The 26,948-nt window shown below is 47.8% G+C and overlaps 1 protein-coding gene across 1 annotated transcript in view; it reads left to right on the forward strand.

Annotated features, from left to right (window-relative positions):
* AP3D1 (adaptor related protein complex 3 subunit delta 1) overlaps positions 1-26,948 on the forward strand; it is a 49,681-nt gene that overhangs the window by 14,720 nt on the left and 8,013 nt on the right. The window contains 18 exon segments of the mRNA XM_033136497.1: positions 632-761; positions 1,899-2,038; positions 3,167-3,240; positions 9,902-9,951; positions 10,067-10,116; positions 10,286-10,334; positions 11,052-11,197; positions 12,690-12,838; positions 14,092-14,322; positions 14,855-15,086; positions 16,780-16,925; positions 18,068-18,209; positions 18,616-18,687; positions 18,876-18,951; positions 20,266-20,477; positions 22,605-22,678; positions 25,054-25,279; positions 25,625-25,687. Of these exon segments, the coding sequence (XP_032992388.1) occupies positions 632-761; positions 1,899-2,038; positions 3,167-3,240; positions 9,902-9,951; positions 10,067-10,116; positions 10,286-10,334; positions 11,052-11,197; positions 12,690-12,838; positions 14,092-14,322; positions 14,855-15,086; positions 16,780-16,925; positions 18,068-18,209; positions 18,616-18,687; positions 18,876-18,951; positions 20,266-20,477; positions 22,605-22,678; positions 25,054-25,279; positions 25,625-25,687 (2,262 nt within the window).

Genomic DNA, 26,948 nt, shown 5'->3' on the forward strand with positions numbered 1-26,948 from the left:
AGGCAGCAGCAAAAAAAGCTAACACTATTCTAGGCTGCATCAACAGAAGTCTAGTGTCCACATCAAGGGAAGTCACAGTCCCACTCTGTTCTGCCTTGGTCAGACCACACTTTGAATATTGTGTCCAATTCTGGGCACCACAATTTAAGAAGGATGTTGACAAGCTGGAAGGTGGGCAGAGGAGGGCAGCCAGTGGTCATTCCTCTGGTCACTGCCATGGATGCACCACTTCACTGCCTGCCTCCAGGCACTGTAGCCGCCTGAAAGCGATTCCCACATGGCAGGGTTGATGTTGCCAGCCTTCAGGTCATGTTTGCAGACATCTTTGTAATGCAGAGTTGGTCTGCCAATGGGCCCGGTGCCTGAAGCCAGCCCCTGATTTAGTGTTGTGATTTAATAATGTTGCCCACACTGGCTGGCAAAAGCTCTCTACGTTTTTAGGCAGGGTGCATTCACATCCCTACCTGGAGATGTTGTCAGGGGTTGAACCTGGGACCTTCTGCATGCAGCTCAGCCCTTCCCAGTGCGGCTGGTTTGCTGTGGTGCAAAAGGAGACCTTGATGCTCTTGTTGTGGAAAAAAGTGAGCTTTTTCTCCTCTCCCTTCTTCCTCTCCCTTGCCCTCCCCAACAGATGTCTCACACGAAGCCTTACATCAGGAAGAAGGCAGTGTTAATCATGTACAAAGTGTTCTTGAAATATCCTGAGTCCCTTCGCCCTGCGTTCCCCCGCCTTAAGGAGAAGTTGGAAGACCCAGATCCCGGTTAGTAAGCTGGATGAAGCAGGATCCAGAAGATTGCAAAGACTGTGTGTGTTTGGGGTGGGGAGGGGGGAGGGAGTGGCTCCAGGTAGACTTTAATTGGGTTGTTTTTGGTTTTTGTCATGTAATGTGTATTTATATTGTGTTTTTGTGCTGTAACTGCCCTGAGACCTGCAGGTATAGGGCGGTATACAAATTTTAAAATAATTAAAAGAAAACCTTGTGGTGGCACGTAAATCCATCAAGTTAAATATAACTGAAAAGGGTTTTGCTGAGATGCAGGTGAGGGATACAGGGAGCACGAGAAAAGGTGGAGGTGACAATTGAAGAATCAAAGGACCAGGCCTCCTGTTTCTTCCCATTGCCAAGCGCTTTGTTAGGTTCACTGCTTGCGCCAAACCAGATCCCGTCCCCCATTTTGGTAGGCTAGCCTTTGCCATCCTGGCGTTCTCCAGGTGGTTTGGACCACAACTCCCTTCAGCCCCAGCCAGCGCCTCCATTGCCACCAGCTGCTCCCAGAGAACCAGTGCGAAACCAGCCAGCTGCTCCTGCTCCTGCCCCTCCTCGCCACAACCCTGGGAGGAGAGTTCCTTGTTGAAAGCACTCTGGGCATTGTAGCCTTGGGAGGGGCACAGGGCTCTCCTAAGTACTCCCAGGACCCTGAACAAACTACTTTCCCCAGGATAGCTCAGTTGATCAGAGCATGGTGCTGATAACGCCAAGGTTGCAGTTTCGATCCCTGTATGGGACAGCTGCGTGTTCCTGCATTGCTAGAGGTTGGACTAGATCAGAGCTTTCCAAACTTTAAATGTTGGTGACACACTTTTTAGACATGCATCAGTTTTACTAGCAAACTGGAGGTTAAACCAACCCCTTTCCAGCCACAGGGAGTGTTCACACGACACACCTACACACTGCAGCCCACACACTAAGGAGCCGCGACACAAAGATCTGGACCAGATGATCCACAGGGTCCCTTCCAACTCTGATTCTATGACTCCTTGCGGGAAGCCATGTCTGTTTAAAGTGATACCCTGGTGCTTTAAGTTTACGGGGAAGACGTGTCTTAAATCCATCAGCGGGTTTGTTCCACAACTCACTCGGACCCCCTCTTCCCTTTATTCCTCCCCTCTCCCCCAGGTGTCCAGTCGGCTGCCGTGAACGTCATCTGTGAGCTGGCCAGGCGCAACCCGAAAAACTACCTTTCCCTTGCTCCGCTCTTTTTTAAGCTGATGACGTCGTCCACCAACAACTGGGTCCTCATTAAAATTATCAAGCTGGCAAGTACAGGCGGCTTCCTTCGCTCGTAGTGTGAAGACGCACACTCTGTCACTTAAGAGGTGAAGAGTTGATGCGAAACAGAGGGGAAAGGAGCAGCCACAGCAGGCAGCCTGCTTAATTGGTTTGCGGAGAGGTGAATGTGAAGTGTCCTCTGACTCTCAGGCTGCAAAGGATTCTGGGAGAGGCTGAAATGTGAGCAAGTTTGTTCAGGGGGAGGCTGCCGTATACTCCGTCATGGCCCGGATTTTATTTATTTACAGGTGACTCTGGTTTGGAGCACCTGGGCATCCTCTTCAGGCTCTGGAGAGGGTCTCCTCATGAGCCGAAGGAGCAGCAGGACTTTGTTGAGGCTTCCCATTGGGGCATCTGTTCAGCCCCTGCGAGGGCAGGACGCCTGACTACATGGGCCCCTTTTGGCCTCATCCAGCAGGACTGCTCCTATGTTCAGTTTTCAAAAGGGATCAGGGAAATTCATGGAGGAGAAGGCTGTCAAAAGCAGAGGGGAAAGCGGACACAACTCTTACCAGTGTAAATCGGGCTACGTTCAATTGCACGCATTCCGACGGGGCAAAAAGGACTCAAGGAGGGTGTGGTCTGGGAGCAGCAGCACCCCCCAGGGCTGGCTGGCTGGATTAGTTAGTTAGTTAGTTAGTTAATTGCTTCCCATCTGACTGGATTGCCCCAGCCACTCTAGGTGGCTTCCAACAAATTGAAAACATCAAGCGTAGTAAAGCATCAAACATGAAAAACTTCCCTATACAGGGCTGCCTTCAAGTGTCTTCTAAAAGCCATATAGTTCTTTATTTCCTTGACATCTAACGGCAGGGCATCCACAGGGCAGGTGCAACTACGAAGAAGGCCCTCTACCTGGGTTCATGTATCCTCACGTCTTGCAGTGAGAGAACCGCCCTCTGAGCTGGACCTCAGTGTCCAGGCTGAACAATGGGGGTGGAGACGCTCCTTCAGACCCTGCAGGATAGCTGTTGTCATCCGGCCATTCAAACATTATCATAGAATAGAATCCTAGAGTTGGAAGAGACCACAAGGGCCATCCAGTCCAACCCCCTGCCAAGCAGGAAACACCATCAAAGCATTCCCGATCAAAACTTTCTCCTTTCTTCCTGCAGTTTGGTGCTCTCACTCCTTTGGAACCCAGGCTAGGGAAGAAGCTCATTGAGCCCCTCACCAACCTCATACACAGGTGAGTGAGTCAGTTCTTTGGTGATGCTAGTCCTTACGCCGTTTGTGCAAAGCACCTCCCGCGCCTCGGCTGCCGATATCCAAGAACCCCAGCCCTCCGCCTTTGTGTTTCCACTCAAGCACACACTTCTGCTTCTGGGACAGGGTTGCCAGGACACTCTTCACCCCTTAACCAGCCTTCTGTCACCATTGGGGCGGGGGGGGGGGTCTTGTGAAAAGTGCAGCATGCCCTCTCCACCTTCGTCACAAGAGCACCCCATCCTTTTTTTAAAAAAAAGACACATAGATCCCGTGCGAAGTGTTCCACTTAACCCTCCTTTCTCTCCCCAAACAGCCAGCGCGCCCTCTTCCAATCCCCCAAAGAGGGTAGAGTTCATGGCAGCCCCACCAAAGATAAAAAACTAGTCCTCTTCCAAGAAATGCACCCAAGTGGACAGTATGTATACTTCAAAACAAACACAAACCCACCCCCCAAAACTCCACCACCCCCGTGCTCTGGTCTCCTCCCTTTCTTCTTCACCCTAATTCTGCTGTAGTGGAGTAGCTGTGTTGGGGCCAGGGGTGGGGGCCGGGTGGGGGGCTACTGGCCGAGAAAACCCTACGAGGTCCCCAGTTGACGCTCGAACCCTGACCGTTCTTCGATTCTGTGTTAACGGGAGCACAGCCAGCCACCTTCAGAGATGGTGGTGGCAGGGGGTTGGTCTGGAATGAGCAGCCTCCAACTTTTTCACACCCAGACTTGCCTTTTAACCCAAAGGTGTTTTGAGACCAATTTATTATTATTATTATTATTATTATTATTATTATTATTATTATTATTATTATTACTATTAATGTGTTTAATTTGTTGGAAGCCACCCAGAGTGGTTGCGGCAACCCAGTCAGGTGGGCGGGCGGCATATTTATTATTATTATTATTATTATTATTATTATTATTATTATTATTTCTCTATTTTGTCATGTATTTCATATGGTCAGAGTGCTGCTGCTACGACCCACCTTAGATCAGGCCAGTAGTGAGTACCCAGTGGTTTAGAGAAGGAACTGTGGCTCTGTCCCACGGCCCACCCCTTTGCCCCAATTTGGCCCACAAAGCCATTTTGCCCAATCCACAGCCACCTACCTTGCACCGGGCACTATGTGCAATGTTAAGTGTGGGGCAGGGAAAACCCTGGCTTAATTTTTTTTAAAAAAAAAAAAACCACCATATTTTATTCATATACCACGCCACCTCATTCTCCAATGTGGTTCTCCGATCACTTCCCATTTTATCCTCACAACAACCCTGTATGTAGGTTAGGCTAAGACGGTGAGTGCTCCCCAATATGAGCTTGGGGGCTGAGTGCGGGATTTGAGGCTGGTCTCTCCCAGGTCCTAGTAACCCTTTAACTGTTACGCTGTGCTAGCTTGTCAGTGAGAGAGGGACACAGGAACCTGCTATATACGAAGCCAGACCATTAGTCCCTCCAGCTGCCTGCTCTGGTTGGCAGAGGCTCCCCAGAGGAAACAGTTCCCAGCCCTACTTGGAGATGCTGGCAGAGATTGAACCTGGGGCGACCTGCCCACAAAACAGGTGATCTAACCATTTAGCAAGCTGGAAGGAGGTTTGAGGGCCCTGCTGACAGGGAGTGTCCGCTGAGCCCTGCAGCTCCTTGCGGAAATAGCCCTTTGAAAGGAGCTTTGCAAGTGGCTGCCAGCTGTCACCAAGACCTGTGCAGGCAAAACAGAAAAAAATGGTCACCTGGCTTCATTGGGAGGTCAGGGGATTGGCAGTTGAGCAGCCCCACCCACCTGTCAAACTGCCCCCAAGTGCTGGGGTAAGGATCCAGTTTCCCACCCCTGCCCTAGGAGTTAAAACAGAGCAAGGTGCATAACCCAACAATAGAACATGGTTTCAGATTGTAGTTTGTTGGCGGTAGAAACACCATAGTTAAGTGCATGAACGCACGCCAAGCCATATTTTACTAAACTGTAGCTGCAGAAACCATGGTTTAGCATTAGGTGGGAATCAAGACATGGTTTTATACCGTGGACAGGTTAACGGTGCAGCATTCTGCAGCACTCTGTGTTGCATAAACCTAATCTCTGCTTCCCGGAGCTGTTCACTTGCTGCCTGCTGAACGGCGTCTGAAATGGGTGCCAGTTCTGCAACATGGATTAGATCAGGGGTTCCCAAACGGGGGCCTGCTGCGCACATGTGAAACAAGCAGTTGAAGATCAGCCCAGCATCTGGCACAGCTGACAAATCATTCTACGGTCCACCAAGTCCCCTTGACCCTTTTCAAGTGGGGCAGGGAGTTTGGGAACCACTTGATTAGGTGGTGCTGCCATTGTCTGTTTTTTAAAAAAAGGAGAAGTGTGTATCTTGAGGCAGCGCTTAACTATTGATGGGAGTTTTAGTCCAAAAGAGGGCACCAGGTTAGCACCAGGTTGGGTGTGCATCTGCTGCCATTTTCACTGGGTGGACCTCATCCCGGGGGCTGCTTTGTGGGATGCAGTCCTGGAAGAGGGAGGAGAGTTGCCACCTGGGATGTTGACGCAGCAGCAGCAATGGAGGAGTATTTGTTTGTTTGTTTGTTTGTTCTGTTTTTGCTTTTGTGCTCCTCCCACTTCTCGCACCTCACGGCATTCCCATTCCTCTCACAAGCGTGCAAAGCTGCATAAATCCCCACGTGGTCCCCACTTTTGGATTCTCTTTAGATGCGGCCAATTCGGTACCAGGCCTATGGAGCTTGCCCACCCCACCCCACCCCTCCTCTAGGGTAGATTGGCTCCTCCCCTATCTGCACTATGACCCCACCCCATTAAAATAGCTGCCTTCCAACAGGAACCAGAAGAGGGCACCCTGCCTCTGTTTGTGTGTCACTCAGTCTACGCCTTTCTCCTTAGCTCTGTGGAAAGCGTGTTGTGGCTCTTCACCCCTTGCGTTCTCCCTCACCTCTCTATGGTTTGGGGCGGGTTGTCTGTGCTGTGGATCTTGCAAATCCAGCAGTCAGAACAGCTTTACGCTTCCTGAAACAGCCAGCCCATGTGCTGACCTGGGGAAGTAACCAGAGTGAACTGACCTTCAGCCAGTTCAACTCAGTCGAAAAAACACGGGGCATTTTGATTTCTAAGTCCTGGTATTTAAACCTGTAATTCATATGGTTCCTGAACAGGCACGCAGGCTGATTGCTTGATTGCTTGCAGGGTGGATTTGATTTAAATCACAATTTAAATCACAATTTAAATCGCTAGTCAGTAAGGCTTGATTTAAATCACAGTTTTCTACATAAAGACTAATTCTTGGTGGTATAACTTTAATATGAAAGTAGATAAAGATTTTTAGAATAACAACTTTCCATATTAGTTTTTTATACCCAGTTTAATAGGTTAATCATTCATATTTGGACAACTTTTCTGTTGTACTTAGGAAGGAGAAATATAATCATTACCTTAATAATAAAAATTTAATAGATTAGATCCATTCCACTCCAAACAATCAGAAAAATATTGTTTCTATTCTATTCACTGAACTTCTTGAAACTTAACACTGAAGGGGTTGATTCTGTATTCATAGGTTTGTAGAACAATAGGATTAAGGTCTTTTTCTCAACTCTGTTCATGTTATAACATTTTTGCTGTGAAGAAGAGGCATGTGATCTCTGCTGAGTCAAATTCAGTTTTGAGAACTGCAAAAGTAAACCAAGCATCTGTGATAATATCTTGTAGGCAGAGAAACTGCCCAATAATCATGCAAACACCTCTGGAAGAGCATAAATGACATAGTGAATGGAATAATGGAATTTATTTACCAAAAAAATTAAACATATGCAGCCTTATTCTACATAATTAAAAAACTAATCTTTATTTCATGATTGAATAACCTTTGGATGGTAATATATTTTCACCAAAAAGCATTTTATTTTAAAAAAATCATATTTAAATAAAAAAAATCCGATTTGAATTTTTTAAAAATCCGATTTTTTGATTTTTTTAAAAAAAATCATTGATTTTTATCCACCCTGATTGCTTGTGAGAATTTGAAAAGCGTTGGTCCCCAACAAAATAGCAACTCTTTGGCTTCCAATAATATAGATCTGCAAAGACCTGCACTGTCTGGTGAGTTGCTGGTGGAGCAGATTCAAGGGGACACATAAAACCCATCCACAACTCGGGGCTATTTCATTAGAAGGACTGGCCTTGCCCCATCGTGTTCCCGCTGCTTTGGTCCGCAGAACTGACTCTTTTTTTTCCAGGCCAGCACAATGTTTGTTCCGCGTTCCAATCTTTTAGCAAGACAGCATCTGTTCTCTGCCTTCATTCTATCGTGCTTTAAAATGTTTCATCCTGACATGTAGTCATTACACATCTTGGTTTATGAAACTGTTTATATTCTTCCTTTATATTTTGCTAGTTTTATCATGACTGTGGATTTTATAGCTAGTCTTTAAGTGGCATACCGTATTTTTTTCGTCTATAAGACGCCCCCTATTTTGGGGGGCTCAGATTTAAGAAAACGGGGGGAAGATGGTCCCATGTATAAGATGCCCCCTATTTTTTGACATCATTTTTTAGGGAAAAAATCTAGTCTTATACACGGAAAAATACGGTACGTGTTTTGCTAAATAATGAACCTGTAATATTGGGAGCTGGGGAATATGGGGTGTTAACAGGAGGGGTTGCACCTCTAGTGGGGGGACATGTCATGTTCCTTCTGGGGTGGTAGGTCCACCTTTGGACCCCACCCTGTACTCTGCTCTCACCCGTGGCTCCTGGAAGCTGTCAGAAATGCAACAGCGGGCGCAGTCCCAGAAATGACTTTGACTCGCCGGCTGTACCAGGCAAGGGGAACCGATGGGTCTCAAACCCTTGGTGAGTTGGGAACTTCCCCTCCATGTGAAGATAGGCTCCAGTGAAGGAGGTGGACAAAAACCAGGGGCAGGTCCAATGGTCAAGGTGACAGTTTCACAAAGTGGCTCACAATAAACAACAGTAACTGGCTCAGGACCGCAATATCTCGAGTACTGCCTCTCCCTATATAAAATGACCCATTCGTCGTCTGAGGCCCGCTTTTGTGTGCCTCTCCATGTGAGGTTCAGAGGGTGGCAACACGAGAACAGGCCTTCTCGGAGTGGCTCCCAGTTTGTGGAACGCTCTCCCCAAGGAGGTTCGCTTGGTGCCTTCATTATACACCTTTAGGTGCCAGGCAAATACGTTCCTCTTCTCCCAGGCCTTTGGCTGATTAATATTCTACAGCCTTTTAAATGTGTTTGTGAGAAGGGGGAGGGCAATACTGCTCTGTTGTTTTGTTTTACTTATTTTCCTGTTTTTATCCTGCATTTTATTCGGTGAGCTGCCATGAGATCTTACGATGAAGGGCAGTATGCAAATCAAAAAAATAATAGAACGACACAAATGCAACATAAATCATATGGAATACTTAACAAATCATCCGCAAAACAATCACTATTAACAAAAGAACTTTTTAAAAAAGCTGAACAACACAGCCACAACAACAAAAAATCGTAATATGTGATTCACAAAGCACTGCAGCACTCATAATCCACAAAACAATGCTAACAGCATTAGCAAACCAGCAGCCGAAATCACACTAAGCCCTGTTGAATTTGCGTACTCCCATGACTCACAACCTTCCACTTAGTTCATCACATGCACTTCATGCTCGTGGCAGCAACTCCTTTCTGAAGGCTGCTAGGACCGGAGGGTGGGTGGAAAAAGCCACTGCCTTGATGGTCCTAAAGTCTCACACTGCCTCCAAGCACAGAGGTAAAGGCCGGCCGGCCAGCTAGTGGCCACCGATAACCTTTGTGCTCCATAAATGTGCAATGTTAACATACATTCTTTTATTCGACCATCAATCAGAAAAAATACATTTGTACAGAATTAAAAAAAACCTCTGAAGGAACTTTGAAGGGGGAAAAAAGGAAGACATAACCCACAATGGAATGGAGCTAAACAGATAGCCCCATATCGATACAATCAATTAAAATCTTACGGCGCTTAAAAGCTAAAAAAAGAAATTTAGCCACCTGGGAGGTTGTATTTCTAGTGACATTGTTCAGTAAGTATAAAACCTGTCTTTCTCTGGATAGAAAGCTAAACTGACGTAAAAGTGGAGCTATAAGGTTTTGCCTGAGTTCTACATAGAGAGGACAAGTTCGGTAGACTCAACCACGCCCATAGTACAATGACAGGTTCTCTGGGTGTATGGAACTCCCTTGCACCTTCCCCACAATACCGCGGAATCAAGGGCGTTTAGTCTAGCCGCTGTAAGGAGTCTGCAGTGTTCCACGTAGCGGATTTCCGTGAGATAAGGGGCTGGTGTCATTTGATATATCTGGTCCCCTAGGAACATCCCTGGTTTCACAAGTTGGGCTATGTCCTCTTGTCTGGCAATATCGCTCAGTCTCCGGGAGATTGCAGTTCTAGCTTGATTGTACGTCATGGACTCCAGGTAGAGGTGTGACAATCCACAGGACTGAACCTCTTTGATGACCTCCCTTTCCCACAATGACTGGAAATCACCCCTCAATGCCAAGGGGGGCAATGCCCACTGACTTAAAGCAAAGCTTCGTCTTCAAGGCCACATATGCAGTGTTGCAATGCTTTCCCGCGGGCTTTCCGCAGCGCAGTAACTCTCTCTTTCTCCCCCCTCTCAGCACTTCCGCCATGTCGCTGCTTTACGAATGTGTGAACACAGTGATTGCAGGTAAGGAAAGACATTGCCAAGCGCGCCACTATTGTTTACCCCTCCTGGCTTGGGTGTTTTGCATCGTACCGATTTAAAATCCCTTTCCTTTCCCCCCCCTCCCCCTCTCCTCCAGTGTTGATCTCTCTCTCCTCGGGGATGCCCAACCACAGTGCCAGCATCCAGGTACAGTCCCATCTTGGCCGCCCAGCCATCGCGGCAGCAGCTGAAATTTTGCTGGAGCGCAGAGGGCTTTCCTTGATTGCTGAGGGAGGTGGAAGGTGCCATCCTCTCTGCATCTTGCAAAACAAACAAACAAACAAACAATCTTAACTTGTGCGTCATTTCTTCACAGCTCTGCGTTCAGAAGCTGAGGATACTGATAGAAGATTCGGACCAGAACCGTAAGTTAAAGTCCTGCTAAATACCAATAAGAGTGAGCAGTTGCATCTGGCTCAGTCATATTATGATTACGATTGATTGAATCTATATACCACCCTATACCCAGAGGTCTCAGGGCAGCTCACAAAATGAAATCAAAATATAAAATCACAAAATACAGAATAAAAACAACAGCCCAATAGCACCTCCCCCCCCCCCCAAAAAAACCCACATTTTAAAAGTGCAAAGGATGTCAATCAAATCAACCAAAGGCCTGGTTGAAAAGGAACATTTTTGCCTGGCACCTAAAGGTATATAAAGAAGGCACCAGGCGAACATCTCTGGGGGGGGGGGAGCATTCCACAGACGGGGAGCCACTGCAGAGAAGGCCCCGTTCTTCAGTTGCCACCCTCTGGACCTCTCGAGGAGGAGGCAACACGAAGGAGGGCCTCAGAGGATATCTCAGGGTCCCGGTAGGATCATCTGGAAAGAGGCAGTCCTTGAGGTATTACAGTCCAGAGCCGTTTAAGGCTTTATGTCGGACACGACTGAACGACTGAACAACAACAAGGTCATACTCTGACTAGACCTGTTGAAATCCACTGGGCTTTCCCAACTTGAGTCCGTTGATTTCATGGAATCTACTCTTGAGTGCAGCTCAGCTTCCCGGGCCTCCACCGCTGCCCCTGGAAATCTTATTTGGCCTTTGTGTGTGTTTGTGTCTCCTCCTCTCCACGTAGTGAAATATCTGGGGCTGCTGGCGATGTCCAAGATCCTGAAAACCCACCCCAAATCAGTCCAGTCCCACAAGGATCTCATCCTGCAGTGCTTGGACGATAAAGACGAGTCCATCCGCCTCCGGGCCTTGGATCTTCTCTACGGGATGGTACGTTCACCTGCCGCCGCAACACCACAGAGAAGAGGTCTTAACTTTTAGAAATATAGAGAGCATACCCTAAAAACCTTAGGAGCAATGCAGCAAGAACACCACCCTTGGAGGCAGGAGGGAGATCAAGCTGGGGAAGGTCCATGGCTCATTGGTAGGGTGCCTGCTTTGCATGCAGAAGATCCCTGGGTCAATTTCTGACCACACCCAGGTAGGACTGGGAGAGAGCCCCTTCTGAAACCCCAGAGAGCTGCTGCCGGTCAGTGTCAACCGCACTGAGTTAGATGGGGCCAACAGTCTGACTCAGCGTAGGGCAGCTTACTGCATTCCTAAAGCAAACCATGATCCGTGGGGCGACAGATGTTGCACCCAGAACACTCAAAAGCAATAGAAGGCATTCATACAGTCTTAGAGTTGGAAGCGACCCGCAGCTTCATCCAGCCCAGCCCCCTGCAATGCAGGAATCACGGCTCAAGATTCCCTGGCAGATGGCCACCCAGCCTCTGCTTAAAAGCCTCCAAGGAAGGAGGGTCCACCAACTTTATACTGTTGTATACTTCTTAATTTTTCATGGATTCTCTTTTCTTGCCACCTGAATCCATTGGTTGGGGTCCTCCCCACCAGAGCAGCAGAAGACAAGCTGGCTCCACCTTCCATGGGACAGCCCTTGGGATATTTGAAGGTGGCCATCTTCCCACCTCTCAGTTCCCTCTTCTTTAGCCAAAACATCCCCAACTCCTTCAGCTGCTCCTCAAAAGGCTTGGCTTCCAGGTCCTTCATCATCTTGGTTGCCAGTGATGTGCAGGTTAGGGGGACTAAGCTACAGGTGAAACTCGAAAAATTAGAATATCGTGGAAAGGTTCATTTCTTTCAGTAATTCAACTTAAAAGGTGAAACTAATATATGAGATAGACTCATGACATGCAAAGCGAGATGTGTCAAGCCTTTATTTGTTATAATAGTGATGGTTATGGCGTACAGCTGATGAGAACCCCAAATTAACAATTTCAACTTTGGGGTTTTCATCAGCTGTACGCCATAATCATCACAATTATAACAAGCAAAGGCTTGACATATCTCGCTTTGCATGTCATGAGTCTATCTCATATATTAAACTCCAGTAGCTAATGAAAACAATTGCTTACATAAATGGACTTTTCCATGATATTCTAATTTTTCGAATTTCACCTGTATGTTCCCAGTAAATTATCAATGCACCTTCTTCCCCAAGCCTGGGGTGCTTCTTCCTGACTTAGGAAGAGAGGAGCAATGCTCATGCACACGATGTCAGCATGTTGGGATGTCACAATGCTATATTCACACACACACCCCAAAGCACCCTCACAAGCTGGCACCATTGTTCCCCTACGAAAAACTTCACTGCACTCCGCTGTTGCTGGCCCTCCTCTTCACACGCTCCAGCTTGCCAATACCAATGACTTGCCCCTCCCTCCCTCCCCACCAACCAACCAACCAGCCTCTATAACTTCAGGTGTCCAAGAAGAACTTGATGGAGATTGTGAAGAAGCTGATGATCCACGTGGACAAAGCGGAAGGGACAACGTACAGGGACGAGCTGCTGACCAAAATCATTGACATATGCAGCCAGTCCAATTACCAATACATCACCAATTTTGAATGGTCAGTATTTCTGTTTACCTGCAGGGCTTCACACATTTCATCTAATACATGTTCCTCTATTCCATATATTACCATTTTCTTCCCGTTGCTCAAGTTTCAAATCCTGCCGGCGATTTGATTATGATATTCTTCCATAAATTGCCCTCTTATTTTCACTGTTAGCTTTGCCAGTTCCGCATAGTCTGTTGATTTTAAGAGCTGTTCTTCTTTCTTTGGACTTTTCTTCGCAGTTGTGCACGTATAAGGTTCTGTCTGCTGTTTCTTGCATGCATAAATAAGTTAATCATCATCTTTGTGGCCTCTGACCCAATTATCCCTAGGAGAAAAGCTTCAGGTTGGGGGGGGGGATAACCAGTTTAAATATCTTTTTTCATTTCGTTTTGTTTTTATTACTTTGTTTTTTAAGGAAAAGACCAAAGCTCAGTGGTAGGTCAGTCCACCTTGTGCGCAGCAGGTCTCAGGTCCCGTCCCCAGCAACTCCCATTAGGGCTGGGAATATCCCCTGAACTGGAAACCCTGGAGAGCCCCTTTCAAGCACTGCAGACCAGGGCTTCCCAAAGTTGTTTCTCCAGCTGTTTTTGGACTACAACTCCCATCATCCCTAGCCGAAGAACCAAGTTTGGGAAACCCTGCCAAAGAGGGACCCAATAGTCTGATTCAGTCTAAGGCCCCTTTCCTGTGTTCTCTTTGTGGGATGTAAACACAGAGCAGCCAAACACAACACTCCTAGAGAGGACATGAAGGTAACTCAGTCCTCCAGGCTTAACTTCCTGTTTACCTGGACTGAGTTACAGGAACCAGAAGTAGGTGTGGTCTTACCTGGGAACCACATCCCAAAGATCACTCTCCATTTTGCCTCATCTCCTGAAGAAGCAGGATGCTCTCTCAGCCTGCAGCTGAGAGAAGCAGAAGTGAAGCCTGTTCCCTTATGGAATCAGCTTCACTGCATGTAAATACATTTATCTAAGTTTGTCTGCCTCTTTTTGCCTGTACTGTGACTCATGGATGTCTGTAAGTAAACTCCTTTTATATCTTATAATCAGTATTGTGTCTTTTTACTTTTAAGAGGGAACAAGGGGAATATACCAGGAATATAGCTGGCTTAAGCAAGCCTATGCAAACGTTTTCTGCTGTGTTTTAAAAAGGGAATGTAAACTGCTAAGTTTGGAGCTTGCTCACACAAGCTGGGATTGAGATATATAAATAATATATACTCATCCACATTCCTAAACATTCCCACACTCGTGATCCAGGTACATCAGCATCCTGGTGGAGCTGACCCGCCTGGAGGGGACCCGCCACGGCCACCTCATCGCTTCGCAGATGCTTGACGTGGCCATTCGCGTCAAGGCCATCCGCAAGTTCGCCGTCTCCCAGATGGCCATGCTGTTGGACAATGCCCATCTCCTGGCCAGCAACACCCAGCGCAACGGGATCTGTGAGGTCTTGTACGCCGCGGCCTGGATCTGTGGGGAGTTCTCTGAGTAAGTTCCCAGCTGCACGGTGGCACCTGTCACGCAGGAGCTCCCAAGCTGTAGCCTGCAGACAACCAGTGGGCCTGCATGATGGGAGTCAAGAGAGCGACAGGTTCCCCAGCCCTTTTCTAAGAAGCAGTGTTCGCTGTGGGATGCCTGAGATGAAGAAGTGCCTCGATTGAGCAGGGGCATTCGCTCCTGAGTGGGGGATGCCTCTTCTTAGACCAGGGATGGGGAACATCTGTCAGGGCCCTCCCAGATGTTGCTGGTCTCCCAACAACCAACATGGCCAGTTGCCAGCATCTGTAAAGACATGGTGCCGGTATCACCTGTGTGGGGAGGCAGTTCCTGGCCCTTGGGGCCACCACCACAAAGGCTGTCTCGCGAACCACCTGCGAGGCCTCGCAACGGGGAGAGGGCCGAGTTCTCCCCTTGCTGCCTCTTATGCTCGCAACGCCTCTTGTGGTTTCCTCACTTTCCCTCGTGGAAGAAGGATTTGGGACACCCAGCCTCTAAGCACCTTCTCCCCCCTCCTCCTCAGGCACCTCGAGGAGCCTCACCAGACTCTCGAAGCCATGCTGCGGCCCAAGGTCACCACGCTGCCTGGCCACATCCAGGCTGTGTACGTCCAAAACATGGTGAAATTGTACGCCGCAATCCTGCAGCAGAAGGAGCAGGCTGGCGAGAAGGAGGTGGCGCAGGAGGCGACGCAGATGATGATTGAGCGCCTGCCGCAGTTTGTGCAGAGCGCAGACCTCGAAGTCCAGGAAAGGGTAAGCAAAAATCCTCCCAAGATCCCATCTCTCTCTCTCTCTCTTTTACATTGTCATTTTCTATTAAATTTCTAAAATTTCACAATTAGACTTCAAATCGAATAATTGCATCAATTCATAAATTGGCTTCCCATCCCCCAACTTCACAGTGTTTTCGTTCAAAGCTTTTCCTTTTTTTCAGTTTTGCTAAAATTAAAAGTTTTCACAATACGGTAAGATTATATCTGGACCAAATGAAGTCAGAAATATCGAAAAGGAAAGAGGGAGAAAAGCAGGCCTTTTCATACCCTTTTCTACAGTGATATATCAAACTCTCATTTACTGTAGAATCCCACTAATTACTGTATCGTTTTTCTGCTGCTGCTGCTGCTATCTCGAATCCTGCCCGCAATTTCATTTGACTATAACACTTTTTCAAATAGTCCAAGAAACGCCTCCGTTCTTCTTTAAAAAGTTCATCATTTCGGTCTCTTAATATTGCTATTGGCTTTGCCATTTTGCATGGCCTATTAATTTTAAAAACCACTCTTCCTTCACTGGAACCTTTTCTTTATTCATTTCCATGCATATAACATTCTAGATGCTGTTGTCACATACGTAAATAGTTTGGTCATCTTCAAAATGGCTGTCCCTATTATGCTTCTCATCTTTTGGGAATAATCCATTTAAATATCATCTTCATTTCACTGTATATCATTTCCCAATAGCCTTTAACTCTTTTGCATGTCCACCACATATGAAAGAATGACCCTTCTGTGTGCTTACCGTTTCCAGCACTTACCTGGCACATTTTTATACATTTTGGCCCATTTATTTGATGTTAGGTACCACCTGTACAACATTTTAACCCACTGGCTAAATCAACGAGAGTTTCCCTCTCTATTTTTCTCTCTTAACTTTTATGGCTAAATGTAGAATTTGGAATGCTTTTGAAAGGAGATAAAAGATAATACAGCAGTGTTGAGTACATTCGCAATGAGAAAATGAATGTTCATAGGGAAAAGATGGGAAGTCTAACAAAAGAGATTAATCGAAACAAAATAGGAAATTCTTTCCAGTAGCACCTTAGAGACCAACTGAGTTTGTTCTTGGTATGAGCTTTCGTGTGAATTTCCTATTTTGTTTCGACTATGGCAGACCAACACGGCTACCCACCTGTAAAAGAGATTAATGTTTGTGTGTTCTTTTTTCTTTTCTTTTTCTTTTTCTTTTTCTTTTTTCTTTTGTCTACTTCTTCTTCCCTTTTTCTTCCCCTCCTCTTCCCCCCCTTTTTGTTGTTTCCTTCTCCCTCTCCCCTTCTTCTTCTTGTTTTTTTCCTTCCTTCTTTCTTTCTTTCCTTTTTTTTCCTTTTCCTTTTTTTTTCTCTCTCTCTCAGTATGGTATTGTTAAATAGGTATAAAAGAATATAATATGTGTAGTTTTATATTTTCATTTCTTTTATTATTAGCAGCATTACTGCTAATATTGTGCGTACGAGAAATCAAGGAAAATGAGCCAATGAAAGAGAAATTATATATGGGAAAGTACATACATTTTATTAATTTATATAGCGGAATTTAATTTGTAAAATAAGTACAAATGAAAAGTATGTATAAAATGTATGAAATAATGGCAGATGTAAGAAGTTGAAAATACAATAAAACATTTATTAATTAAAAAAAAAAACTTTTATAAATTTCTTTCCTCTCGCCAGGCCTCTTGCATCCTCCAGCTCATGAAATACATCCACAAGCTTCAGATCAAAGAGGTCCCCGTAGCCGAGGAAGTGATCGCCTTGTTCGCTGGGGAACTCAACCCCGTCGCACCCAAAGCCCAGAAGAAAGTGCCCATTCCAGAAGGGTAAGATTCTCTCCGCCCGGGTGACGGCATTGGATCTCTGGGTTCTGGGCCTGCAGCCTCGCCTGTCTCCCAGTCAGCCTGAGAGGAGTGAAATCGGGGGGAGGCAGAGCAAGGGGTCTTAGAAAGGGCAAGGAGGGACCGTGCGATTTCTGTGTTCGCAGCAGGGTCAGAACTGCCGCAGTGCACTGTGCATGGGGCTGCCTTTTAAGGTCCAGAAACCATGTTTGGTTCCAAGCGGGTGGGGGGAGTCTTTTGAACCTGGGTGCTGCATTCTCTCATGGAGAAGTCTTGAGAAGGGGCAGAGGAAAAGAAAAGGGACAGTGACGGGGGAGGGGGGGAACAGATGCAATTCTTACCTTTTGTACAGTAGGTTACATTCCAGTTGCGCAAAAGGCAGAGGTTTCTATACTCCCCTCTCGTTGCCTCTATAAACACCTCTCTGTTCCCCATCCAGCTGAGCAAAGAGGCACAATAACCACTCAAGGAAACATCCCAGCTATGCAAAAGCGCTTCGGGAGGGTGCAGAGTAGCCCTGTGGGAGGGTCCTGGGTAGGGCTGGACTATATATCGTCCGAAACCATTTTGAAGTCTGTATCGTGATAGCAGTGTTGAAATTTTTACCCAGCAATATACTGCAAATTGTGGGGTTGGGGGTGTAGCCAGCCAAGGCTACACAATCAGACATTGTGATATAGCGGCATATCGCAATGCTTAGCTGGTGATACATTTTGACGTTGAAAACCAGATATCGGCCCGCCTTGAGTTTCCGCAGCCCTGAACTGGAGAAATGATAATGTTGACTTGAGACTGGGCATGGTGACGGTGATTTGCCCACCCTTCACTCTTAAGAACCCAAAGCAGGTAGCAACAATTAAGAAAATCGCGCAAAACAACCTAAAATCACAGAAATAAGATGTGAGTCATAGAATCATAGACTTGGAAAGGACCACAGGTGTCATCTAGTCCAACCCCCTGCAATGCAAGAATCTTTGCCCCAACATGGGGCTCTAACCCGTGGCCCTGAGAGCTAAGAGTCTGTTGACGAGAAGCTATATAAATCTAGCTAGAATTAGTAACTTTTTGAGTAGTCAATAACAAGGGCAGCTTGGTAGTGATGGGGAGGCTCCTCTCTCCTTTCCCAGCTTGGACCTCGATGCCTGGATCAACGAGCCTCCCTCGGACAGCGAGTCTGAGGACGAGAAGCCCCGGACCATCTTCCACGAGGAGGAACAGAGGCACACAAGGCACCGGCAGCCTGAAATGGACGAGGAGGAACTGAAGAGGGTAGGCTGGCTGCAGAACAGGGGTGTTGGAGCAGGTGACAGAGAGAAAGAACTGTAGAGTTGGAAGGGGCCGTGAGGGCCGTCCAGGCCAACCCCCTGCAGTGCGGGAATTTATTATGCCCGCCGCTGAATCCTGCACCAGGTGACATTTCCGAACTGTCTTCAGAGGCAGCCCCACATATAACATGCTGCAGTAATCTAACCTAGAAGTTCCCAGAGCCTAGACAACAGAAGTTAGCCTGTAGAGACACAGCTGGGCCCCCAGCCAAAGCTGACGTGGAGCGGGGTTGTGGAGGCCATTTGGATTCTCCTTTTTAAAATAAATGAAGCCAAGAAAAATGTTCCAATAATCCTCAATAGATTAAGATTTTTAAACCCGCCGCTGTGCCCCTTGTCTCTCCCTAAAGCGCCGGGAAGTCCGGAAGCAAGAACAAGCGAACAACCCGTTCTACATCAAAAGTTCTCCTTCCCCACAGAAGGTGAGCCCGGATCCTTGTCTGGTATTCACAAGGGACCCACTCTAGGGTGGTGGGGCCCCCCCTCCCTTAATGGCAGGGATCCTGCTGTTACTTTTGAGTAGCCACTTGGGGCCAATGTTGGCACATGACATCTCTTGTTTCCCCACCTGATCTTCTTCCCTCCCTCCCCCCCCCCCAACCTTGTCCAGAGATACCAAGATAGCCCCGGTGTCGAGCACATACCTGTGGTGCAAATTGACCTCTCTGTTCCTCTGAAAGTTCCTGGTAAGAATACCGCCAGTTTTCCAGCATTCCACATCAATAAATGGGGCCCGGTGGGTGAAGCTATGCAGATGAGCGGCCTTGGTTCTCAGCACTTCCAAATCAAGTTTTCTGTGCCCTGGTCTCTGCTTTTTTCTGCTGTTTAGGGAAGCTTTTAATATCTGATGAATTACTGTATTTTAATATTGTGTTGGAAGCCGCCCAGAGTGGCTGGGGAGGCCCAGCCAGATGGGCGGGGTATAAATTTATTATTATTATTATTATTCCCACATCAGATGCTGGGATCCTGAAAGGGCGAGTACACATGGCTTCCATTTCTCCGGCCGCTAAAGTTGGAACAGCCACACAAAGAGGGCTTTTAAAGTCCATTAATTTCAATGGGGCTGCTCTGAGTAAAAACTTGAAGCATTAAAAGCTTCCCAATAGAGGGCTGCCTTCTGGTGTCTTCTGAAATTTGTGTACTGTCATACCTCGGGTTACAGCCGCATCAGGTTGCGCGATTTCGGGTTGCGCACCGCACTGAACCCGGAAGTAACGGAACAGGTTACGACGCTCGCGCATGTGCAGAAGCACTAAGTCGTGTTTTGCGCATGCACAGAAGCATCCAGTTGTGTCACACGCTTGCGCAGAGGCAGCGGCGCAGGTTGCGAACGCTGTGGGTTGTGAACGCGCCTCCCGCAGGGATCGCGTTCACAACCCAGGAATCCACTGTAGTTCTTAATCTCCTTGACATCAGATGGGAGGGCGTTCCACAGGCAGGGCACCACCACCGAGAAGGCCCTCCGCCTGGTTCCCTATAACCTCACAATGAAGGAACCACCAGAAGGCCCTCAGAGCTGGACCTCGGTGTCCGGACTGGATGTTGGGGGTGGGGACGCTCCTTCAGGTATACTGGGTCAAGGCCGTTTAAGGCTTTAAATGTCAGCACCAACACTTTGAATTGTGGTTGGAAACGCACTGGGAGCCAACGTAGGTCTTTCAGGACTGGTATTATATGGTCCCAGTCACCAGTCTGGCTGCTGCATTCTGGATTAGTTGTCGTTTCCAAGTCACCTTCAAAGGTATCTCCACGGAGAATGCATTGCAGTAGTCCAAGCGGGACCAGAGCATGCTCCACTCTTGCGAGATGGTGCACAGGCAGGGAGGGTCTCAGATGTAGCTGGTAGACAGCCACCCTGGACGCAGAATTGTCCTCCTCCATGGACAGTGGTGAGTCCAAAATGATGCCCCCGTGGCCAGCGTTTCCTTTCAAGGCTAGTGCTCAGCCCACTGCCCCCCTTGAGAACTCGCTCTGTCCCTCCCCGCCCATCAACGCAGGCTTGCCAGTTTCTGACCAGTATGTGAAGCTGGAAGAGGAGCGTCGGCACCAGCAGAAGCTGGAGAAGGACAAGAAGAAGAAGAAGCAGAAGAAGCAGGACAAGGAGAAGCGGGGAAAGCACCACCGGCGCCACAACTCGCTGCACACCGAGAGCGACGAGGACATTGCGCCTGCACAGCATGTGGACATCATCACGGAGGAGATGCCAGAAGTAAGTCCTGGCGGGAGGGTCCGGCTGATGCACGGATCAAGGCACCCACTCTGTTCCTTCCTGGTGTTCTCTGGCCATGGGTGGATCGGGAACCAACCAGATCACAAATCCTGATGGGTGGCGGTGGTGGTAATAATGACGATGATGATGATAAGATAAGATTTCTTTATTGTCATTGTAAATACAATGAAATTGGATGCTTTCCCTTAAAAACAACACAAAACATTCCTCGTGTAGCGATTGATATAGCATAGAACTGAATGGTTGAAAATAGCTCAATTGTTTCTCTTGAAACAGTCCTACAGCTGGTGAGTAGCACATTCATGCCAGATTTTAACAGTCCTTGTTATAATGAGAGTCCGTTTCCTGAGGGGATGTATGCTGGTATGCTGCTGCTGCTGCTGATGATGATGATGATTTAACAACAACAACAAACTTTATTTGCATAGCCTACAGGCCATTGCATCAAAAAGACACATATTACAGATATTGATAAAAACCCTATATAAACCAATAAAATGAGCTGAATCGGGATTCGGCACATTTAAAACAAGAATAAATGAGATCTTAATTATGAGGGGGTGCTGTTATCATTCAGCTGGCAGCCCTCAATTTCATGGCCCTCTCAGATGATGATTTATTTTATCATTTGTACCCCCACCCATCTGACTGGGTTTCTCCAGCCATTCAGGGTGGCTTTCTTGTCACTTGAAGCCATGGGTTCAAATCCCACCCTCCGGAGCAGGAGGAAACAAACCTGATAACCTCTCCTCTCCGTTAAATAGTCACTGCGTAGATTTTAAAGGGGGGGGCAGGCAAGGTAACAGCAGATAAAGTTCCTTCTGATGGTGTGGTTTGAGGCTTGAGGTTGATAGCTAGCTGGTACAGTGGTCATAACTTTTTTTTTTATAATAAATTTATTATTTTCCATTAAACAACAACAAAAACATAATACATTACAAATACACAATACATAAAGACAATAACACATCAACACATGAAAAAAGTAAAACAAAAGCAAACAAACAACTTATACAAACCTACATAATCCAAAACAACAAATATCGTTTAAATTCTAGTTTCAGTCTTCTTAAAAGGGAGGACTCCCCCCGTTCCCTCAACTGTATTCAATAACAATATACTTTGGTAATTTTGTATCCTTTTCCTTAACATTTACCAATCTTCTTAATAATCTTTAAGATATTAAACAAACAAATATAATTCATTACTTGGGTTACTTATCTTAAAATAATCTTAAACCTCTAAATCTTTCATAACAATACTTCTTTTATACATTTTTAACTAACATCATCTAGCTAAAGCCGATACATTCTATGCTAATTCTGCTCAAATATCTAATTTTACACAATCTTTTAAATAATCCTTAAATTTCTTCCAATCCTGTTGCACCTTCTCCTCCCTCTGGTCTCGGAGTCTCGAGGTCAGTTGTGTGAGTTCCATAAAGTCCATTAGTTTCATTTGCCATTCTTCTATTGTCGGCATCTCTTCGCCTTTCCAGTTTCTTGCAAGTAAAATTCTAGCAGCTGTTGTGGCATACATAAAAAAGACTCTATCCTGACTGGGTATCTCATGATTGGTCATGCTCAAAAGGCAGGCCTCTGGTTTCTTACTAAAGGTAACTTTCATTACCCTCTTAAGCTCGTTACAGTGGTCATAACTTTTTAGCAGGTAAGGGTGCCTGGGGTGCTCACGCTTTGCTAAACGCAGGTGGGAGAGGGGGTTCAGAAATAGAGGGGCTGTGTTCTCTCCCCCCACAGTTGGAGGCGGCAGTGCTTCTGCATCCCAGGCGCTGGGAATCACGGGGAGAGTTGCTGTTGTGCTCAGGTCCTGCTTGCGAGCTTCTCGTTGGCCGCTATGAGAGCGGGTGGCTGGCCTGTAGAAGGGCCCCCTTTGGCCAGACCCAGCAGGCAAATTCTGACACTCTTAGTCTGCCAAGCGAAATCCTGCTGCAGCAGTATGGTGGCACAATCCTTACCTCTTGGCTCAGGGGGGGTGGAAACATATTTCTGACTTCGAAAAAATTCTGTCGCTGTGGCAATGGAGCTCCCCTTGGAGGTCAGCGCCTCTTTGACCCACTCCCTCTTCTCTTGCGGCTTTCCCCCCCAGAATGCTCTGCCCAGCGACGAGGATGACAAGGACCCCAACGACCCCTACAAGGCTCTGGACATCGATCTCGACAAGTAAGGAAAAAGCTGGGCTGGCGTTCTTTGGCTTTCCTGGCTAGCGTTAAACCTTCCTGACTTCAGCCGAGGCCTCTTGCTCTGCCGCTCTCTGTGGGGGGCTTCCACATCGGAGTGCAAGGAACCTTTCACCAACCAGGCATTTGCTGAACTACAACTCCCGTCACTCCCGACCATCGGCCATGCTTGTTGGGGCTGGTGGGAGTTGTAGTTCAGCAGTGCCTGGAGGGCCAAAGTTTCGCTTCTCCTGGTTGTAGTTCAGCAATGTCTCATTCATTTGTTTCAGGTATTTAGGTGGAGAGATGGAGACGGCTTAATATTCAAATTTCTAAGCTATGCACATGAGCTGTGGGTGGGTAGTGTTTTTTTTTTAAGCATTACTGAGAATGAGAACGATTCAAATATAGACCTCTTGCAAATATGGCAACCCTTCCTTTATGTCACATGTGACCTCTGGGGTGAACGTGGTGTGGGGCAGGCAATGACCTTGTGGGCCAGATTAGACCCAGGGGTCACAGGTGTCCGTCCGCCCCCCCCCCCGTCTTCACCTTTTGGTCTTAGCTTAGTTTAGGGCAGAGCTCGGCAACCTCCGGCCCATGGGCCAGATGTGGCCCACGAAGGCTGTTTTACCGGCCCACAAGCCGCCCGTTTGGCAAGCCCCCCCCCCCCCCCGTGCTGCGTTAAAACAGCGCAGCGCGGGGACTTGCCGGAAGGCACCGGAAAATGCGTCTGCGCACACGCAGATACTGGAAATCACATCTGCGCATGTCCAGACACCGAAAATCGCTTCTGCACAGGTGCGATTTCCGGCGGCATCTGGGCATGTGCAGAAGCGATTTCCAGCGCCACGGACATGTGCAGACGTGATTTCTGGCATCACGCTGTGCATGTCCGGCCCACGGACGCTCTCCGTGGGCTTCATCCGGCCCATGGCCGGATAACCTTGCCGACGCTTGGTTCAGGGGGTGAAGCCATCAATTTGCATCTTTTAAAAGTCTAGGTTTGCTCCTCAGGTTCTTCCAGCTCCTCCGCTTGTATGTTCTGTGAGGCATCATCAGAATTATTTTGCATTTCTCACTCTCTGTCTCTTTCCCTCCTGCTTCTTCCGTTCGCACAGTTGCTGTATTCTGTTGTCATGTGTATTTTATTTTATTTTTTTCCTGTCTCTCTCTCTCTCTCTCTCTCTCTGTCTTTCACACACAGTCTGGTTTCAGGGAAATCGGCGAGGTAAGCGCTCCGCTCTCTCTATCTCTATCTCTCTATCTCTCTCTCCCCCCAGTGTATGGGAAGTTGTTCTTTTATTAAATTTGCACACTGCCCCTTTATCCATAGATCTCAGGGCAGTTCACAACATAAAATTACAATGTAAAAACAGCAAGTTGGCTGCTCCTAAAACCCCGACACGGCCAAGAGAGCTGCTGACCCAGTCACCCCACCCCAAATTGCAGCAGAAAAAAGCGACTCTCCATATTTTGAGAGTCTAGTGGGGGGAAATCAATTCTCTCTCTCTCTTCTGCCTGCATAGACCTAAATTTGCACGTTTGTGGTCTGGAACAAAAGAGACGTTTTAAAAAAATCCTAGTTTTCACTAAAGCAACTTACAAAATAAAAAACATGCAGTATGCAAAACTGAAAATCCCAGAACAGCATTTATGGTGCAAAGGCCTCCTGGAATAAACCTGTTTCAGTCTTGCATCTGGTGTCTGCCTGATTTCTAATGACAGGGAGTTCCATGCTCTGAATGGCGTTTGGTCGTTTGCTTGCCTGGAGCCAATCTTCCATTCGCCATAGGCAACCAGGAAAGCAGCTGTATGCAACCCACCTCGCTGTTAACCTGTTGTAGTGCTCCTGAAATTTCCGCAGCCCAGGTGCCCTTCACATGTTCTGCAATTTCAGCCATCACAACTCCCCAACAGCTGCAGCGAGCATGGGGGCTGCTTGGAGTTGTGGTCCAGAGCCTCTGGAGGGCACCAGATGGGCAAAGACTGGTGTCGGGGAACTTCTGGTCACCCTCAGGCCGCTTCAGAGGGTTCATTCAGCGACGGAGCTGCGGCCAATCACAGCTTCCTGGGAGTGTACCTGTGTGCTATGCATGAGAGTGTATGTGGTGTTAATTCTGGCCTTGCAGTGGGCACCATATTACCAGCCCTGCTAGAATCCTGCTTGTGGGCTTTCCCAATGGGAAAACAGGAGGCCGGATCTCGAGGTGGTGTTTTTTGCAGCCTGGGTTGAATTTGTATATTTATTTACCCTTCATCTGAAGATCACAAGGTGGTTCACAAGTCGTGAAAATGTAAAAATGAGATGAAAATGCAAAACGAAATGCATAGTTAAAGACAAACAAACCTCCCCCGTCCTTCCTTCCCCCTAAAAAGGCCTTTGGCGGACAGCGAGAAGCTTCCAGTGCAGAGACACAGGAACGCCGACGACCTCAAGTCTCCCCAGGAGGCGGAAGTGCTCTCCACAGAGAAGAAGAGCAAGCGACCAAAGAAGAAGGAGAAGAAGCACAAAGACAAAGAGCGGGAGAAAGAGAAGAGGAAGGAGCGGGAGAGGAAGATCGAGGAGGAGGAGGAGCAGGAGGACGAGGAGCAGGAGCAGAAGGTAACACCCACACCACACTCCTGTGCTCTTCTCGAGTCTGGCCTCTTCCGTTCGGAGCAGGGGCGGGGAGCCCCGTGGATTGCCAGCACCCAGGGCTGGTGGGAGTTATAGTTCAGCCGCTGCATTCCAGCAGGGCCCATCAGTCGCGGATGATAGTGGGAGTTACAGTTCGAAAGCACCCAGAGATGGGCACAGGCTTTGCCGTTTTCATACACACACTGTATATCGGGGCGGGGTGGTGCTGATTATTATTAGTATTAGTAGTAAGATTTGAATAAGTTGTAAAAGAAAGTGCACTACAGGTAACCCGCGGTCCTTTTTTGCTCCCCTTCTCTCTCGTTCCAGCCGGAAGACATGGACTTCTGGCTTTCTGACGGTCCACCACCTGCAGCTGCTACAGAAGCCAAGGTTAATCTCCATTGCAGAGCTCTGGAATGATGTGTGTGTGTGTGTGCGTGCGCATGCAAGTGTTGCAAACTCAGATATATAAGCCAGGTGCCAAATGACTCCTTAAACCAGTGGTTTTCAACCAGTGCACTGTGGCATCCTGGGTGCCTTGAATGGTGGTCAGGGGTGCTGCAGGCAACACTGGCCTCTGTCTGTCTCTCTTTCTTTCCTTCCCTCCTCTGATGCCCTCTTGCGTCTCTGCCCCCCAAAGGCTTGCACGGCTGTCCGTTGCAGCAGCCCCGGCTCCAAGCTCCCCAAGCAAATGGTGCCTCTGGGGCTGGCCAGGGTTGCTTCCCAGGCCCCTGCGGGGCAGTGTGAGGAGACACCTCCCTTTGGGGGCGGGGGCAGCTCAGAAACCCAAGAGCAGCAACTGCCCAGCGGACTCCCAAGGAGAGGGGAGAAGAGAGGAGGGAACGCTCCACCAGGGAAGGTGTTTGAAAAAGGGTGAGAGGCTGCCAGCTCTGCAGGCAAAAGGTGACATGACCGGGCTCCTGAGCCCCACAGGGGTGCCGCAGAAAGAATGGAGTTGGTCAAAAAGCTGTGGACTCAAAAAGGTTGAAGACATCTGGTTTAGGTGAAGACCTTGGGACCTGTTGCTCCCATGTTTTATCTCTCCCCCCCTCCCCTGCCCCCCAGTATCTCAGCAATAAGTCTGGGATATAAGGTATCAGGTGGTATCTTAAGATCTCCTGGAACCATGTTGTTAATTAATTACCATTAATTAAGGGTAAATTAATGCAAGAACCCTGAACTTGGCCCGGTAAACAGGCAGCCAGTGGGCTTGGGGGAAGAGGGATGCAAGCAGGGAGCTTCCCAGTTTGAGGGCATTACCCATTGTAAAGCAAGATCTCGGGCAGAAGAAGGCTTGTTCGCAAACCCTTCCTTGCCCCTCTGGGAGAGCCTCCTAGCTTTTTGAGCTTGTTGTTGTTCAGTCATTCAGTCGTGTCCGACTCTTCGTGGCCCCATGGACCAGAGCATGCCAGGCACCCCTATCCTCCACTGCCTCTCGCAGTTTGGCCAAACTCATGTTAGTCGCTTCGAGAACACTGTCCAACCATCTCATCCTCTGTCGTCCCCTTCTCCTTGTGCCCTCCATCTTTCCCAACATCAGGGTCTTTTCTAGGGAGTCTTCTCTTCTCATGAGGTGGCCAAAGTACTGGAGCCTCAACTTCAGGATCTGCCCTTCCAGTGAACACTCAGGGCTGATTTCTTTGAGAATGGA

The sequence above is a fragment of the Lacerta agilis genome, chromosome 18 (assembly GCF_009819535.1).
Source record: "Lacerta agilis isolate rLacAgi1 chromosome 18, rLacAgi1.pri, whole genome shotgun sequence".
NCBI classification, from domain to species: Eukaryota; Metazoa; Chordata; class Lepidosauria; order Squamata; family Lacertidae; genus Lacerta; species Lacerta agilis.